This window comes from Orycteropus afer, unplaced genomic scaffold (assembly GCF_000298275.1).
Source record: "Orycteropus afer afer isolate SDZICR_OR568_19922 unplaced genomic scaffold, OryAfe1.0 scaffold00069, whole genome shotgun sequence".
NCBI lineage: Eukaryota > Metazoa > Chordata > Mammalia > Tubulidentata > Orycteropodidae > Orycteropus > Orycteropus afer.
The window spans coordinates 6,752,207-6,771,612 of NW_006921656.1; the positions used below are offsets into that span (position 1 = coordinate 6,752,207).

At 43.2% G+C, this 19,406-nt stretch overlaps 1 protein-coding gene across 1 annotated transcript in view; it reads right to left on the bottom strand.

Annotated features, from left to right (window-relative positions):
* The window catches only part of KHDRBS3 (KH RNA binding domain containing, signal transduction associated 3), a 146,007-nt gene that overhangs the window by 57,745 nt on the left and 68,856 nt on the right, over positions 1 to 19,406 (bottom strand). Inside the window, exon 2 of the mRNA XM_007940572.1 lies at positions 11,939 to 12,057. Coding sequence (XP_007938763.1) covers positions 11,939 to 12,057 — 119 coding nt within the window. The remainder of the gene's footprint in view (positions 1 to 11,938; positions 12,058 to 19,406) is intronic.

Consider the following 19,406-nt stretch of genomic DNA (forward strand, 5'->3'; position numbering starts at 1 on the left):
AGGTTTGAACTGCCAGCCTTCTGGTTAGCAGTCAAATGCCTTAGGCATAGCAAACTGTAATGTCTAATATGGTATTTTGGAATGGAGTTAATTATTTTTGTCTGATGTACATATAATTATACAATGAAGACACAATATTGTATTTTATTAAAGATATTCAAACATTTTCAGGATATTATACAACTAATTTCTAGACACAAAATTAGTCCCTACTTACAAGCAACAGGTGGAAATCACATAATTTTCACAGCCCTATTTGACTTGAAAGTTAGAGACTGATGTTGCTGTTCCTTGGTACCACTGAATCGATTCTGATTCATGGCAACCCCACATGACAGAGTACAGCTGTCCCACAGGGACTCTAGGCTGTAATCCTCATGGAATTAGATCGCCAGGTCTTCTATCCTGCAGAGCAGCTGGCAAGGTTCAAACCACTGGCTACCAGTGTAGCCGAGTGCTTGCCCACTGCACCACCAGAGACGGAAGCAAGCCTTCTGCATCAATGCTGTCTCACCTATCTACAGCTGCATAACATGTTACCTTGAAACTTAATGGACTTGAACAATAACCAATTAGTCTGCTCACAACTCAGCCATGGGGGTGGGCTGGTTGGGAAGGGGAAGCTTGTCTCTGTCCCATGTGGTGTCAGGCAGGACAGATCAACTGAAGCTAGAGGCTGCACTTCCAAGATGGCTTATTCTTGTGGCTGTTAAGTTGGTGGTGGCTGCCAGCTAGGGACGTCCATTCTCTCTGGCTTCAGCAGTTTTCTCATGGCTGTCTTGGGCTCCCACTAACCAAGGTGGCCTTGGGTATTTACAGCATAGCAGTGGCTTCCAAAATCAGAAAAGCAGAAAACTGTCAGTCCTCCTTAAAACTCAGGGATGAAAGTGCCACTGTCCGTCCTACAGATGCTCTCAGAAGCTGCTGGGAGAATTCAGGGAAGGGCGCTACACAGGAGCACGGATACACAGAGACAGGGATCACTGGGCAGGGAGGGACGCTGTATGATACGCCGCCCGGATATAAATGACAGAGCAACCACTCATCAGGCAGTTAAACTTTACCAGCCGCAGACATCACAATCTTTTCTAAGGCCTGGCCATCTACGCACCTGCCCTGTTTGTCCTACGGGGTGTTCTCTGAAGGCAGTCCATGTCATCTGGATGCCCTCCACGGCTACCTAGAATAGGGTCTCGATTATGACAGGTAACTGAGCAATGTCTCATGCATACAAAAGTGGATGACAAATTTCAACCAAAATGAATACAGCAAACAGCCCAATCACTATCTGAGATGGGAATTGCACCAAAATGCCGAATATACCGTGCAGCCACAGGTGGAAGGAGGCAACTCTTATCCTCATTGGCCAACACCTTATAATACAACATCTTTTAAAAATCTAAACATTTATCACAAATGCTTTGCTCTGTGGATCTTCACCCAAATCCTGGTAGAAAAAAAAAAAAATGCTTAACCAAGATATCTGAGAGACACTGAAATAATGGGGTGGCACAGTGGTAAACGGACCTAGCTATAAACAGAAAGTTCAGAGGTTCAAATCCACCAGCCCCTCTGCAAAAGAAAGATATAACAGTATGCTTGTGCACAGATGACAGCCTTGGAAACCCTCTGAGGCAGTTCTAGCCTGCACTACAGGACCACTGTGAGTCGGAATGACTCGACAGCAGTGGCTATTTTGGTGTATCAGGAAAAGACAAATATCTCTCTACAGGTGGGTATGAAGCATGAGATGAGAAAAGAGAAGATAAAAAGAATATAAAGAAATACTTAGAAACAGTAAAAAGTATGTATCTCAAATTAATATGAGCCTGAGGGAAAGCAGGTCTTCCAGAACGTTCCATGGTGACATCAAGTATAATTGTTCCCTATGATCTATTTCCTCAAATGTTCCAAGATCATGTGTCAATCATTATGAAGATGACCGGATCCACTGGCCCTCCGCACCATTCACCCAAGCTCTCCAGTTCTGAACATACCTAACCTCCATTCACCTACCCAGGTATGGATTAAGATAAAATATAAATCATTCCTCAAAGCACAGTTTTGTGGCAGAAAGAAGAAAAACTACTTTAAAATCCTGAGCTCCAGGCTTCCCAGCCGTGCAATATGGTGAGAATAGGTACTCCACAGGGTTACATGAGGTTCAGCGAAGGCCCAGAAAGCAGGTACCGCAGTGCCAAACACAAAGGCATATGCGCACGCCCAACTCTTTACGCCTGCCCAGCCGCCACCGACTCTCCTCACTCAGCATTTTACAAGACTGAAAGCAGAGGTTGGCAAACTGGCCTGCAGATCAAACCCAGCTTGTCACCTGCTTTTGTTGATTAAGTTTTATTTGAACAGAGACAGACTCATTCATTTATCAACACTGATTGAGCTTTAGCACTAACAGGCAAAACTGAGTAGTTGCAGAACAGGCCTTATAGCCCCCAAAGTAAAAAACTATATATTATTACCTGGCCCTTTAAGAAAAAGTTTGCTGTACCCTGCTTTACAGCACTGATTACACAAATTCATTTCCCATCTGCCAATGGGACACAGCAAACAGTCAAGTGGGCTATAGCAGGTTGAAGAACTAGGTCATTCTTTTCCCAGCTTTGGCAATACTGTATTCCTGGTTGCCCAAGTGCAGCCAACTCAAATGATTTTGACTATGTATAGCAAGTAACTCAAGCTGGATTCAGAAGAGGACATGAAATGGAGAACATCATTGCTACTGTTGGATCTTGGCTGAAAGAGAAGAATACCAGAAAGATGATTGCCTGTGTTTTAGTGACTGTGCAAAGGCATTCGACTATGTGGATCTTAATAAATTATAGGTAATATTGAGAAGAATGGAAATTCAAGAACAATTAATTATACTCATGAGGAACCTGTACACAGATCAAGAGACAGTCATTCAAACAGAACACAGAGATACTGGGTAGTTTAAAATCAGAAAAGGTGTATGTCAGGATTGTATCCATACTTATTAGGTCTGTATGCTGAGAAAATAATCCAAGAAGCTGAATTATATGAAGAAGAATGTGGCATCAGGATTAGAGGAAGACTCATTAACAATGTGTGATATGCAGATGACACAACATGGCTTGCTGAAAGAGAACAAGACATAAAGCAGTAACTGATGGAGATCAGACTACAGACTTCCTTATGGATTACACCTCAACATAAAGAAAATGAAAATCTCACAACTGGACCAATAAGCTACATCATGATAAAAGGAGAAAAGACTAAAGTTGTCAAGAATTTCATTTCACTTAGATCCACAATCAACACCCATGGAAGCAGCAGTCAAGAAATTAAATGACATACTGCATTAGGGAAAGCTGCTGCCAAAGGTGTCTTTAAGGTATTTAAGAGCAAAGACATCACTCTGAAGACTAAGGTGCACCTGACCCAAACCACTGTCTTTTCAATAGCCTGATGTGCATGTGAAAACTGGACAACGAATAAGGAAGGTCTCAGAAGAACTGATGTATTTGAATTTGGTGCTGGTGAAGACTATTGAATGTACCATAGATTGCCAGAAGAACAAACAAATTTGTCTTGGAAGAAGTACAGCCAGAATGCTCCTTAGACGAGAGACTGGCTAGACTCTGTCTCTCATACACTGGGCATGTTATCAGAAAGGACCAGTCCTTGGAGAACAGTATCATGCTTTATAAAGGAGAGGGTCAATGAAAACTTTGAGAAGACTCTCAATGCGATGGATGGATAGGTGGCTGCAAAGATGGGCTCCAACACGGCAATGATTGCTAGGATGGCACAGGACCAGGCAGCGTTTCTGTTGCACAAAGCGTCACTCTGAGTTGGAGCTGACTCGACGGCACCCAACAGTTAACCCTTAAAAGGCCAATACATAAGTAAAGTGTTCTTGTAGACACATACACACACACATTTATTTTAAAATTCTAAGTGTGTACTATCACTGGTTCATATTTCAATACATGCTTAAGGCAAGAGAGTCATTATTAATAGTATGGGATGCAGCGAGATCGTTCTAATTTGAGAAGACTGAGGACAGTTCTTGTTACATACACCTAGAACATAGCTGGGAGGTCTGGTAGCATAAGGCACTTGACTGTTAACCAGAAGGCTGGCGGTTCAAACCCACCAGCCACTTCTCGAAATCAAGGTTGGGCAATCTATTTCCATAGAGATATTGCCTTGGAAACCCAAGGAGGGGTTGCTATGAGTCGGGGCTGACTCCAAGGCACATAACAACAACAACAATAGCTCATAGTTGCCTTCATTTTGTATTAGGCATAGGAGAGATGTCTGGTCTGCCATTTTCTTTCTCAGTTCAACTGTTATTCACAGTAAACCTGTAATTTAGTTTCTTCTGCAGTAATCTATGCTCATTTTAAGGATGTTGTTGTTGTTGACTTAGAGTCGTACAACAGAACAATGCATTGTCTGATCTGGAAGCAACTTCATGACTGATGTTATCCTGGAGCCCACTGTGGCAGCCACTGTGCATTTTCAGTGGCTCTACCCTGAATATTGTATCAGACAGTATTCCACTGTGATCCATAGGGTTTCCATTGGCTAATCTTCAGAAACAGATCCCTGAGGCAGAGTGGTTAAAGCATTCAAGCTACTAACCAAAAGGCCAGTGGTTGGAACCCACCAGCCATTCTGCATGAGAAAGATGAGGCAGGCTGTTTCGTAAAGATTGACAGCCTTGGAAACCCAACAGGGCACTTCTACTCTGTCCTAGAGGGTTGCTTTGAGTCAGAATCAACTTGATGGTAGTGCGTTTGCTTTTTATTTTTCCTTCTTCTTTCTGGTTTCTTACTCAAGAAGCACCACCAACACCTGTCCACCATGGGTGACTCTGCTGTATTTGAAATTCCAGTCACATAGCTTCCAGCAGCACAGCAATACCAAGCCACCACAGTATGACAGACAGGTGTTAACTGTCCATTTTAAGGTAAGTTTAATTAAAATGAAGGGAAATGGATTGAATTATGCCCCCAAAAAACATGTGCTGTAAATCCTAACCTCTGTGCCTAGGTTTTAATTCCATTTGCGACTGGGTTGTCTGTCATGTTAATGAGGCAGGATCAGTGTAGGATGTATCTTGATTCCAACTCTTATCATCTAAAGAGACTCAACAAACATGGGAGCAAGCACAGATGGGGAAGAGGGATGCTAAGCCCAGGAAGACCATCCAGGAGCAGAAGCTCCGGAGAATAAAAGACCTTCCTCCAGAGCCAACAGAGAGAACACTTTCCCAGAACTGGTGCCCTGAAGTCATAGCTCTAGCCTCCTAAACTGTGAGAGGCTAAAGTTCTGTTTATCAATGCCATCTGCTTGTGGTATTTCTGTTATCACAGCACTAGAGAACTAAGATGGTGCTAACGTGATTCATAAAGCCCTAAACCAGGCCCCAACATGTAGAAGCAAACGAGAAAGGAAATCTTTGTGAGACATTCTACTCTGTGGAATTCCACCCTTGACCCCATAAGGGAAATAAGCATAACTGTATGACACTTCTGTGAACCCCATGATGGGACCTGAATCCATCCGTGTGCAAAGTAACAGTCAAGTTTAATTCCTTAAATAAAAACATGGGCTCCGGAGCCTTCAAATGCCCACCAATTCCTGGTCTTGTGCCATTTAACAAGTTACTTAACTACTTCTCCGTTTCCAGTCTTTTCATTCGTAAACCGGAGATCATTTTCACCTCGTAAATGTTGTAAAAACGGAATGAGTTACACATGTAAAGTGATTAGAACAGTGCCTGGCACGTACAGAAACCCATGGCTTACATTTTTTTAATATACATACAGACAGATGTTCTAACATTCTTCAGTTACTTGAGACTCCCACTGAGGGCATCCACTCATCGTCAGAGAAAAGCACAAATGGTGTGCTTTCTAGACGTGATGTGTAAGAGAGGATAAAACTGCTAAGAAGCACATTTGGTTCATAATCTCCACACATGTCTAACTCCTGCCCGAGGTTGTATTTCACCTTTACTAACCTGAAAGGAAAGATCAGGGTACTATTTTTATTAGCTCCTATTTGATTTAGTGATAGGACTTTAGATAACAAGAACATTCTCTCTTCATTTCTACACAAAATCTATCAACTGAACCCAGAAAATGACAATCACTTCACATAAACTGCCTGTGAGAATCAGTTAGAAGGCATAGAACACACAACTTCCAACACATCCACCCAACTGTCTCTCACACAGGAACTCCTCCAGGAAGACTTCTCATGATGATTTCTGGGGAATAAGCTTTTAGGACACACATGGGTTTTTTATCATCTGTAACACACCACAAATGAGCTCGGGTAGCACAATGCCCAAGGCATCTGACTGCTAACCAGAAGACTGGTGGTTCAAACCCACCATCCACTCCACAGAAGCAAGCTGGGCAATCTACTTCCGTAAAGATTTACCACCCTGTAAACCCAATGGGGGTCATATGAGTTGGAATCGATTCAATGGCAGTGGGTTTGTTTTTTGGTTGACATACTACAAGAAAACATGACTTAGCTTTACAAAAGAATGTTTCCCTGAGCTTTTAGTCAAATTCTAGTTAGAATCATGTCAAGTAAGCCCCACTGGCCAACTTCTCCTTATACTCTGGTCCTTTATTTACACACCTTCCATAGAAACCCGTGTATCTCGCAGAAATTAACCTGCAGTGCCAAACAAAACAGCTTGTAATTTCCTGACTGTCCCTGACCTACATATAAGGTGCTCAGCCATGGCCATGCCCTCAACCTCACCTGTCTTACTCTTGACCCTTTTCCAAGCTACCCCTCGGGGACAACCTCCTTCGGGCGGCCTTTTCTGTGTCAGAAAGAACCTCCACTCTGTGGTTCCGGCCCACTCTGCCATCAAGCTTCTCACACTGGATTCTAAACATTTACTCAGTCATCTGCCTTCCCACTAAACTGAGCTTCCTGTGCCCAAGGACCAAGTCTAAATCGCCGTGGTTTCCCAGCTAAGTGCCCGGCTCAGAGAAGATCCTCAGTACAGGACAGGCACCGGGAAGGACAGACAGATGCAGTACTCGATGAATCAGTGACAAGATGTAAAACCTAAGCCACAACACATTGATAAGTGCTCACAGGGTTACCCTGTCCCAGTGCTGACTTGGCATTTACGTTAACCCTCTTCCATCTAGGTACTACCTACTGCCAAGGATTACGGCGTATCAGCAGGAAAACTGAGACAAATAATTTCAGGAGCTTATAAACTTAAAAACATCAAACAGTGTTTTCTCTGACTTTTATGCTTTGTAAGCTGAGATTCCTCACTCGAGAGAGTAGGTGCACTTTAAGGTTGGATATGAAAAGACCCAGATTATGCTCAATGCTGCACCACTGAAAAAGTGCTGAACACAGGTCATTAAGAGAAGAAAAATTATTCAATTAGTGGACATCACTTTATTAGCTGGAGTTTCACTAACGGCAGTTCCCTCCTGACCAGAGGCTGAAAGTGTATGGTCAGCATCCATCCCGCCAAGTGGATGCTGCTCACTGCCACCTAGAGGGCCAGGCCCTGCCAGCGGCCTCCAGCTCAGCCCATTAACTGACGTAAGTGTGGAAGCTCTGCCGCAGGAGGGGTGACAGTGCTTTCATACGAGGCTGGCTTGACACCTGGGTGCTCAATTATAAGCAGAAATAGCTTCCTCGGCACTCTGGGAGCAGGAGGTTTCTAAGCACCCTACTTCAGAAGTTACAAGGACTTGAAATGAACTCTGCTCTGTTAGACTCAAGTGAGCACATCTCCCACTTCCTTATCAAAGCTGACACTGAGAAGCAGGATTTGTGATTATATTTTACGCATTTTGTTGATGTATTTCATGTTTATTTCATATATTTACCCACACACAACACAGTGTTAACCATCACCTACCATATCATTCAGTGCCTGCTTCCTTCCCAACACACTGACCACACAGAGCACAATGAGCACGGACAAGCAATCTATAAAGATCTTCGCAAGTCGTGATGCGCTTAATTATGAACATGCCTATGAGGTATTCATTCGGAAGCTTCTGTTTACTTAAGATGTATGTCACCAATTCTGCAAGCATGGCTGAGTAAGCTCCTAACAGATAAACCACGCATAGATAACAACTATAATCTGTGAACAAAATATAAAAATTAACTACGGGAAGTTTCTGGAGAGTGATCAAAAACAGGTAGATTCTGAGAAAAGAGTTGAGACTTGGAAGAAGGGAGTGGCCTGGGGTAGATTTACTAACAGAATCTGGGGCAAGCAAAATACCTTTGAAATGTTGGAGAGAAATACTAAAAAAGATAGAGCCAGAGCTGTGGAGGCCCACATTTTATGTATAAAATCTGCCAAAATCTCTGGATGACCCCTGAATCTCACATGCACAAAATAAATAAAGTCACAAGCCAAACTCAAGGACAGACCTGAACTGAAATGTGAACAACGGACAAAGTTTGCAGTTCGAATCCAACAAAGTTAACTGGCTGCCAAAACAAAGTATCAACATTCTACAGAGAAATATCACAGAATCCAGAGTTTCCACAATGTAACATTCACACTACATAATCCAAACTAACTCAACATGCGAAGAACTAGACTAATACAACTCCTTACTAAGAGAAAAGACCATCAATGCGGGCCAAATCCGAGATGACAAAGATTTTGGAATTAGTAGGGAGGGCTTTAAAGCATCCGTTGTAACTGTGCTCAATGACATAAAGAAAAATAACCCTTGCAATGGGTGAAAAACAGAAAATCTCAGCAGGAGATTATATGTGCATGTATGTACATATAAATCACATGTAAATTCTGAAACCCAAAATTACAACACAAAGCATAAAAAAAAAATGGTATCTTAGCCTTAACAATAAAATAGAGGTGCCATAGGAAAGACTCAACAACCTTAAAGATACAGCAGTAGAAATTATCCAACCTAAAGAACAGAATAAAAAGAAAAAGAAAAAACCTAATGAAAAGTGAACCATCACAGGAACCTCTGATATTTCAAAAGAAATAAGGGTCAGAAAAGAGAAAGTGTTTGAAGAGGCAACAGCTGAATTATGATGATGAAGTGGTGAAATATCCTGAACAACACAACTAAAAATATTCACCAAAGGGAAGCACAAAATCTGATTAACCGCTTATCAATTGTTGTTGTTTGGTGCTGTCAAGTCAGTTCCAACTCACAGTGACCCTTTGTACAACAGAACAAAACACTGCCCGGTCCCACAAAACACTGCCCGGTCCCGCACCAGCCCCACAATCCTTACTATACTTGAGCCCATCCTTGCAGCCACTGTGTCAATCCATCTAATTGAGGGTCTCCCCCTTTTTTGCTGACACTCTTCTTTACCAAGCGTGGTGATATCCTTGTCCAAGGAATGGTCCCTTCTGACAATCTGACCAAAGTAGGAGAGACGAAGTCCGGCCACTCTTACTTCCAAGAACATCCTGACCGCACTTCTTCCAGGGCAGGTTTGTTCTTTCTTCTGGCAGCCCACGGTATTTTCAGTATTCTTCATCAACACCACAACTCAAAAGCATCAACTCTTCTTTGATCTTTCTTATTCATTGTCCAGCTTTCACATGCATATGAGGTGACTGAAAATATCATGGTTTGGGTTTATTGTTGTTGTTGTTATATGCCCTCGAGTTGGACCCAACTCATAGCGACCCCTCCTTGGGTTTCTGAGGCAGTATCACTATGGAGGAAGTAGATTGCCCCATCTTCCTTCCGAGGAGTGGCTGGTAGGTTTGAACTGCCAGCCTTCTGGTTAGCAGTCAAGTGCCTTAGGCACTATGCTACCAGAGCTCCTTGGTTTGGGTTAGGCGCACCTTAGTCTTCAAAGTGACATCTTTGCTCCTTACCATTTTAAAGAGGTCTTTTGCACCAGATTTGCCCAGTGTAATACACTGTCTGACTTCCTGACTGCTGCTTCCATGGGTGTTGATCGTGGATCCAAGTAATATGAAATCCCTAACAGCTTCAACCTTTTCTCCATTTACTGGTATGTTAATTATTGGTTCAGTTGTGAGGATTTTCGTTTTCTTTAGGTTGAGGTGTAACCCATACTGAAGCCTGTAGTCTTTGATCTTTACCTGTAAGCAAGGCTGATTGACTGCATATCACAGGTTATTAACGAGTCTTCCTCCAACCCTGATGCTGTGTTCTTCTTCATATAGTCCAGTCTGTGGGTTTATTTGCTCAGCATACAGACTGAATAAGCACGGTGAAAGGATACAACTCTGACACACTCCCTTCCTGATTTTAAACCATGCAGTACCCCTTGTTCTGTTTGAACGACAGCCTCCTGGTCTACGTACAGGCTCCTCATGAGCACAACTAAGTGTTCTGGAATTCCCATTCTTCTCAACGTTATCCATAATTTGTTATGACCCACACATTTAAATGCTTTTGCATAGTCAATGAAACACAAGTAAACACCTTTCTGGTATTCTCTGCTTTCAGCTAAGATCCATCTGACATCAGCAATGACATCCTTCGTACTGTATCAATTAAAGATATTAAATTCATTATCAAACTCTGGCCCAGATGACTTCTGTGATGAATTCTTTTGAATATTTAGTAAGAAATAACACCAATCTGATACAAACTAATGCAAGAAAAAAGATACTTTCGCTCACAGAAGGCAATGACTATAAGAGAAAAACCTGACACATTTGACTTCATCAAAATTTGAAACTTCTGCATATTACAAGGCTGTTAAAAAAAAAAAAAGTATAGGCAAGCCATAACCTGGGCAAACATCCCCAAAAGGTATACATGACAAAAGAGAGGAATGTATCCACAATACATAATAAGTTCCTACAGTTCAATAATGAAAAGACACCCAGCCCATTCAGAAACGAGCGAAAGACCTGAAGGGACACCTTGGAGCCGAGGACATATGAATGGCCAATAACACTGGAAAAAGTACATGAAATTATTAATCATCAGGGAAATGCAAATTACCACCACCACAAGACACCAACGTACATCAGAGCGGCCAAATTTAAAAAGACTGGTAACAACAAACACTGATAAAAATGTGAAGAAACCACAACGTGCATGCATTGTTCATGGAATTGAAACCTCCTACAACCAACTCGGGAAAAAGGTGTGGCAGTTTCTTGTATAACTAAATATACAACCATTTCACTCCTAGGCATTTAGCCAAGAGGAAAGAAAACATGGCCACAAAAGACTTCTACAAAATGGTCACAGTAGTTAATTTACAAAGCCCCAGAACTGCAAACAGTAGAGGCAAATGGATAAGCAAACTGTGGTATATTAACATAATGGACTATGGCTAAAATGGGTTTTTTAAATGAACTACTGATACAATATGCGTGAATACATGCATGAGTCGTGTATATGGACACTCAAATGAGACAAAGAAGGAAAAATTATAAGATGTAAACAAAATTAGAATAGGTACTTTTTCAGTATTTATGTGCCAAGCACTGTGCTGAGTATTTAACTTAAATAATCTTATTTGTTAACAATCCCAAGTCATTTTATCAACGAGGAAACAAAGGTGGGGAGAAGCCTCACGTCAGGCAGTAAGACTCACTCAGAAGCATAATACTTGAAGGCTCCATTACTCACACTAAAGTCAAACACGAAAGACCGAATGACTACTGCATTTTCTCGCAAACAACATGCCCACGTACATAACAGGCCCAGATACAGAGCTTGAAATAGCACACTTACGAAAACAGCAGGGTGCGTGTGAGTTGTGTGGCTGGCAAAAACATGTAACATGTTATTTGCATGAAAATACAGTAAATCAGTTTGTAATTCACTTTAAAGGGGGGAGATTGCTTACGCTCAGGGAAAACAAGTCTAGAAAATATCAAACAACAGAAATTAAATATCTGCTCCCCTGAGATAAGTTTGACACACCTGCAGTGTAGTCCTCACTGTCTTACCTTAGGGAACTGTTTTACAGGAATTAATACTTTCTGTCCCAGCTTCATGTTCTTATTAATCACCACATCAATGTACTTTTCTTCTTCCTTGCTTTCTCCTTTTTGAAACTTTTCTATTTCTGTGGAGGGAAAGAGACAGGCATGAGGTGGGTGACATACAACTGCAGAGCTTGGGAGTTCTGGTAGGCTCTAGTGTAGCATGAAATCAAATACAGCACGATGGGCTATTAAATTGCTACATTTTTTCCAAGTAATGACACATTTCCCCTTTTATCAATAACTCTTCACAAGTACAGTGGGAAAAATGCATGTATCACGGCTCTGCAAAGTCAAATCTCAATTGCCCTTGCAAATGGAGGGGAACAATGGATGAGGCAACAAAGACAAAAATGAAAATAAAAAATCCACTCCTTGGGGCCTTCTGGAATCCCAGAGAAAGGCTGATCAAACAGCAAAGAACAAGGCAGAAAGCGTTCTTGGCTCACTGTCACCCAGCACCGACAGTCCTATTTATCAACCTTGCCTGGCTCTCCAAGGCCAGTAAAATCAAGTATTGACCTGTAAGATGGAACCAAAAGGTCCGCTTCCACCTTCCCTCAGCCTCCCTCCCTCCCCTACTCACATGTGACACACCTACCAAGGACACACTTATGTGCATCTGCACTAACACTCTCTTCTCTACCTGTGATGCTGTAATGATGAGTCAAGGCTCCTTTTAAGATGCAACCAATCGCATTATACTCCACTCTCTCTATGCACTCATCCCTTTCCTCAGTGGAGCTGCAGGGGTGCAGGAATCAATTCCACCCACCTTGATACTCACAACACACCTTATATACAACTCTACCAAAACCATTCGGGGAAACCTGGCATTTCCTCCACCAGAACATGGACCTTTTCAGGTCAAATCTGTGTCTTTATTCAACGATCAGTTATTACTAGGTACATACAATGTGAGAGCTTCCAGTCCTGGACATCAGTGTACCGTTTCGCACATGTTGGTGTCTCTCCCATATGGCTGGGTGGTACAGGAAGCACACAGATAGTGCTTGAGTGACTGTGGGTTAAGAGTAAGAGGACTGTGTCCCTGAAGATCACAGATGCCTACGCTCAAAGAAAGAGAACACTAGCGTGGAAAAGGTACTCAAGATAGCATCACCTGTACACAGGACTACACACTGAAAGGGAAGGACATGACCAGTACAGATACACTGCAAAGGAATGCACGCTATCTAGGAAACCTTGACACAGTTGTCTAATACTTATACTTGTTCCTAACTTGGAGCTTTGTATTCCAATACCTGTGCTACCACCTGATCTTCCTGGGGGTGGTAAGGGGCAGTGGGTACCCCTAGGATGGCTAGCACACTTGAGTCATTGTAGCAAAGGAAGGTCAACCACAGAGGACAGCCAATCCCACTTTCAAGGTCAAATGCACGGGAGATTTGATTTTCACTAATCCTTAGATTACATTTGGTACCGTACAGCTTAGTGCATCAATGTAATCCCCCAGCTCAGCAATAATAAGCAAACATGTGACTAAGGTTTTAAATAATGAAAGAGATTAAACTCCTATGTCCTCAAACCATGGACACCACTAACTTCTGTTGGTCCAAAATTCCGGGTTCAGCAATAATGTCTGCTTTGGATTTGCTTGACTGATTTTTGTTTTTGCTTTGGTCCAGTACAGATCTTCCTAAACAATGGACACATCCCTTTTTCAGCCTACCAAATATACCAAATTCCATGATTAAACAGCCAAGTCATCTCTGAATCTGAATGAGGTAAATCTGCAATGTGAAAACTGTAGTAGTGTTTATTTTACTTAAATTATCTATAGAATCAAACATACTAAATTGATACTTTTCCTTTGTCTCAACAATTTCATTTCTAGATTTACCCTGCCAGTCTGCTTAGACAGACGTAAAATATGATTCGCATGGTCATGTACTCTCAAAACCAAACCAAACTCACTGCTGTCGAGTCGGACCCGACTCATAGCGACCCCTCCTTGGGTTTCCGAGGCAGTATCAGTACGAAGTAGATTGCCCTACCTTCTTTCTGAGGAGTGGCTGGTGGGTTTAAACCACCAGCCTTCTGGTTAGCAGTCAAATGCCTTAGGCCCTACGCCACCAGAGCATGATCTTAATATTAATAGCACAACACTGGCAACCACCTAAATTGAATGCCTACCAGCAGGAGACCTGTAAAATGACCTTGGGAGTATCCAGGCAAGGAAATGCCCAGCAGTTGCTTTCCCACATGAGCAAGCTCTTCAAGCTCTGACATGGAACAATGTGGGAAACACAGACAGATCTCTACCACATTAAAAAAAAAAAAAAGGAAAAAAATAATATTCATATTCACTTATATATGCAAAGAAAGTATCTCCCTGTTGTTACATAAGAAAATAATAGCTCCCCAAGAGGGAAAAGACATGCTGTAATAGTAAAATTAAGAGATTTATTCAAAGTCCAGAGACGGTCTGGGCCGGGAAGATGTTCAAATTCACAGAATGAAGATGGTGCTACACTGGACAATGAAGAAGAGAACAGGAACTGAAGCGGGAACAAAAGCTACAAACTGTAACTGGCTGAAAGAGAATGAGGGGAGTCAGGCGGGAAAGCTAAGGGCAGAGATAGCAGGGATGGGAGAATGACACACTCAGTGGGATCACATGATTGGTTAAGGGTACGGCTCTTCAGTTTATTACAGGATGGTCACAGGACAGCGGCAGGACTGGTGTTTCTGGTTACCTGCTATTAAAACTGCTTTCTCAGTCCTATCAGTTTCTGGGGGACCCCTGAAAAGCTTTATGGATAATGCCGCACAGCCAGGCCCTTCAGGTATAAGCTAGGATGTCTTGTGTATGACCACAGAGGAAAGACCCTCAGGGAACTGGCATGATGCCCCACACCTGCCAGACCTCAGCAGAAAAGCATGTCTCCTTTAGGGTTCGCAGTCAGCATCAAGGTTTGAGAAGTGCTGTCAGAAAAGACAGCCTGAAAATTTGCCATGGATTCTAGACTCCTTTCAAGGCTTTAAAGATGGAGTTAAGGCTCTGTTTTCAGACTGCCCTATTCACACACCCCAAATGCGCCTGATTTTATTTTAGTTTTGTGATTTGGGTGAAAGTTTACAGAGCAAATTGGTTTCCAATGAACAATCCACATATATTTTGTTTTGTGACACTGATTGCAATCACCATGATGTAAGCTCTGATGTTAAACTCTCAGACAGTAACAACGGTTATCCATTTGGCATGGGCAAAACACAGGGGACAGGAGACAGCAGTCGGGAGACCTTCCATTACATCTCTTCCTACACTGTTTTAAAGTTGTAAATCGTAAATTTTACCTATACAGAAATGAAATAAATATTTTAAAAAATGTTTTGCACTTTTTAAAAATACTATAACACAGAAAAATAAAATAAAATCCAGAGATGGCCATGCTTCTACTTCACACACTGGCGGAGAATCCAGAAGGTGATTCTCTGGATCACTCACTGTCCTCCACTGAAGTGTTCATTTCTTAACTGTGGGCAGGGAGTTTGCCTGGACAGTGCATGTCACTTGAAGCAACAGATGTGTTTCCTGGAATTACACGTCAATCATCCTATTTTTAGAATGATTATATTTTAAATGCAGTGGTGTTCACTGGGCTGGGAGTGGGGTGGGAGAGAATGGTGTCTATGCCAGTCACCTGGACCCTGACACACTGAAGGAATTTTACTACATGCTGGGAATACAGTCTTATGTATAGTCTTACAGGGAGATAAACATGTGAATGGACACCTTTACCACAACATACAGAGTGCTAGAGACAAAGGTTGACAGCCTCAGAATTTGGAAAATTATTTAAAAAGCTGGTAAATACGTGCTAGTTCCTTAAAGAATAGGAATGGAGACCACCTGGCAAAGATACGATGGCTCTTTCTGGGAAGGTGCGCTAGCTCACATGCCCACACCCGTTCTGTCCAACTGCACAGTTGATATCGTGGGTTCCACTAAGACATCATGACCTTTGTCACTTCTTTATTTCCCTTCTCTCGTTTAAAGTACAAAATGGAACAAACCAGAGAGATAATAATGAGAAAAGCAGTGATCACACAGCCAGTACAGGAACAAGTCTGGACATGAATTCAAATCCCCTGACCCGACATCCTGGGCTCTTGCAGAAAAACGGCACAGGCTCAGGACGAGAAGGGGGGGTTCTGTTTGGCCGACACAGAGGAGAAAGAGGGACAGAAGCTTGCATGCAACATCTACTGTCAAGGTCATGTCCCGACAGGAGGTTCAGTAAACAACACACCAAGAGGTCAGGGGGGAAGAGACGGCCTGGGGCAGTTAATCTGTGGCTGAACAGAGGATGAGAACAGAGGATGAGACGGAGGACGCGACAGGGAGAGAGCCTCAACAGATGAGAAACACAGCTGGAGAGCAAAACGATCTGCTCAGGTGAGCGACAAATGAGTGAAGAACTAGGAAGAACTGAGGAGCCCAGGTGGCTGAAACTAGCACTAGGCCGCTACCTGAAAAGTCAGTGGTTCAAACCCACCAGCTGCTCCACAGGAGGAAAGGCAGGGCAGTCTGCTCCATAATGACTGACAGCCCTGGAAACCACAGGGGGCAGATGGACCCTGTCCTTTGGGGTGCCCAGGACTCTCAGCTCAACAGCAGTGCAGTGGTTAAGGATGAACAAGGGGTTCCTTCACATCTGGAGTGGACCACAGCTGACTGGGAAAGCTGCCAAGGAGGCACCTCGCCACAGTTTGGGAGGGCTCCAAACCTGCTGAACCTGCTGTGGCAGTGACCACGCATGGCCAGCCTTTGTGCTCGTCCGCCTCCTCGCTCCCTTCCCTACACCACCACCCCGCTGGCTCCCAGGTGCTAAGCACCATGCTCTCCTTGCCTGAGAGTTCTGACCCTGTTCTCCAATGATGGAAGGTTTCTGAAGACTTACTTCCCAGCAACACACCTCTTTTTGGTGTGTCTGTCACATTCCACCTCTTAGAAAGGCCGTCTGAATTCTGAGACTTGAAAAAAAGTTGCCATTGAGTCATTTCTGACTCTGACGCGGGGCAACTCCACGTGTCTCAGAGCAGAGCCGTACTCCACTGGGTTTGAGAACCTGTCTTAATTCTCCTGGAACTCAGATTGCTGGGTCCATGGAGTTGTGGTGCCCCACCCAGGCCATCTGCTATTAGGTGTCCTGTTGAACCCTGAGCCTTTAAGGAACAGGTTCCCTGGGTAACCTTCAGATCCAACACTAGCCTGGTAAGCACTCAGTGGAGGCCAGTTGGCCTTAGGCAATGGGCTCCCTGGGAGAATTAGGAGTATGCAGCCACCTTTGAGGAGCAGGAACCCCCAGATTCACCTGGAAAAAGGAAGGCAGGTCCTCAGTGCCTGTTTCCACAACAATGGGCCATGGAACCCCCCCAGGTGCTCGGATGCTCTCCCGAGAAATCAACATGACGATGACCTGTATCCCCTGCTTTCTCTCTCCTCTCTTCCTCCTGCCTTCCGGGTACTGGCCAGGCTGTGATGCTGCCCGGTTCCAATCCCATCTACTCACAGTAAAATGCTCCGTTACCCTCTACACCTTCAGGTCTGTGACAGGTGTACAATGGCTGTGAACTATCAGAAGCAGATCTCTGGTCCTTTCATCCAAGTTGCCTCTGGGTGGATCTGAGCTACCAGCTTTTTGGTCAGTAGCCAAGTGTGTAACTATTCATGTCACCCAGGAACACACAGCATTCTTTTATGATTTCCACCACAGGCATAAGTTCCCACTTCATGTCTGCCTTCTCTGACAGATTGTGCTACCTGTATTCTTTTTGTAGTACATGGCATGTGCTAAGTGTCCCAGTACAACGCTATCAGTGACAGGACAATATACATACGCTTACAAGGAAGACAAGTTAATACCACTATTATTCAAATAAACATACCAACCACTAAATCCAAAGGTGAAGAAACTGAAAATTTTAACCAGCTTCTGTAGTCTGAAATTGAGCAAACAGGAAATCAAGATGTATTGATGATTACTGGTATTTGAAATGCATCTGTTTATCCCTCCATTTCATGCTAATATCATGAAGTTTGGCGAGAATGCTCAGCTTCAATGTCAAGAAAACAGCTTGGAACTGCGGAACCTCATTATTGGCGATGTTCAGTGAATTTGGTGAAAGAATCGATGCCTTTGAACCACAGTGTTAGTGAAGAATTGTGAACATACCACAGACCACCGGAATATGAACAAATCCATCTTGGGAAAAGGACAGCCAGCACGCTCGTTAGAAGCACAGATGGACAGATGGTGACACTTCCTCTCATGTACACAGGTCATGTTATCAGGAGGGAGACGGACATCATGCTTGGTATTTGAGAGGATCAGCGACAAAGAGGAAGGAAGACCCACAATGAGATGGATTAACACAGCGAATGCAGCAACGGGCTCAGATGTAGGAGTGATTTTGAGGCTGGCACAAGACCAGGCAATGTTTCGCCCACGTTTGCACACGGAGTCGCTATGAGTCAGAACTGACTCTACGGCACCTAACGACAACAACAGTGACATTTAAAAGCAGAGTTAAAGAAAGAGTTGAAGGAATTTTGCATGACTTCAGATAAGGTCCAAGTCCCCGAGCCACATGGCACGGTGAAGAAAGATCCCACTCTTGCGCAAATAAAGGAATCCTACAGCTGGGCGCGCACAAGGGACTTGGATGAAAGCAATCCTTGTGTACCCCAGATGAAGTAATAAAGGGAGAGAGATTAATGCAGCTTCAGCCGCTGTTTAGATGCTTGAGCCCAAAATGATTAATTCAAAAAGTACTCGATCTCTTGCATGGTTCTTGCAAAGTGCAACAAGGGCAGTATCTATAGTTTTAAGGTACGACAAAAACTGATGCTCTGAGCCCAGAACTGAAAAGACAGGGACAAGGCAAAAAGGCCCATTTTCCATCACCCAGAACACCTCTCATACCCTGAGACCTGCTGTTTACTAAGAATGCTCCAAGAAGAGACCAAAACATGAAACCAAAGAAAGAAAGGACCATGGACATAATTCAGCCAGACCCCCAAGAGCCTGAATGCCTACACTGGCCCGCACCAGCTACGTGACCGCTCACTGGTAGCTTCGCTTCTCTGAGTCTTGGTTTTTTTGAAAGACAGAAAGAAAAGCATCTACTCTACAGGAGTACGGGTTAAACGATTTCCTACTTTCAAGGTCCTTGAAACAGTGTGTGGTATAGGGTAAGTTCTACATAAGCATTAGTGCCCAAGGAAGATCGCCAGTACTTGAAGGGTGAGATCATGCGTACTTACATCATCTGAAACAGAAAACGCAAGTCTGTGTTCAATTTTTAATTAAAACATCAACTTCCTCTTTATAGGAGAATCAATGAAATCCTCCAAGATGCCTCATTTTGCTTAAACAAAACTTCTATCATAATAGAACATCCT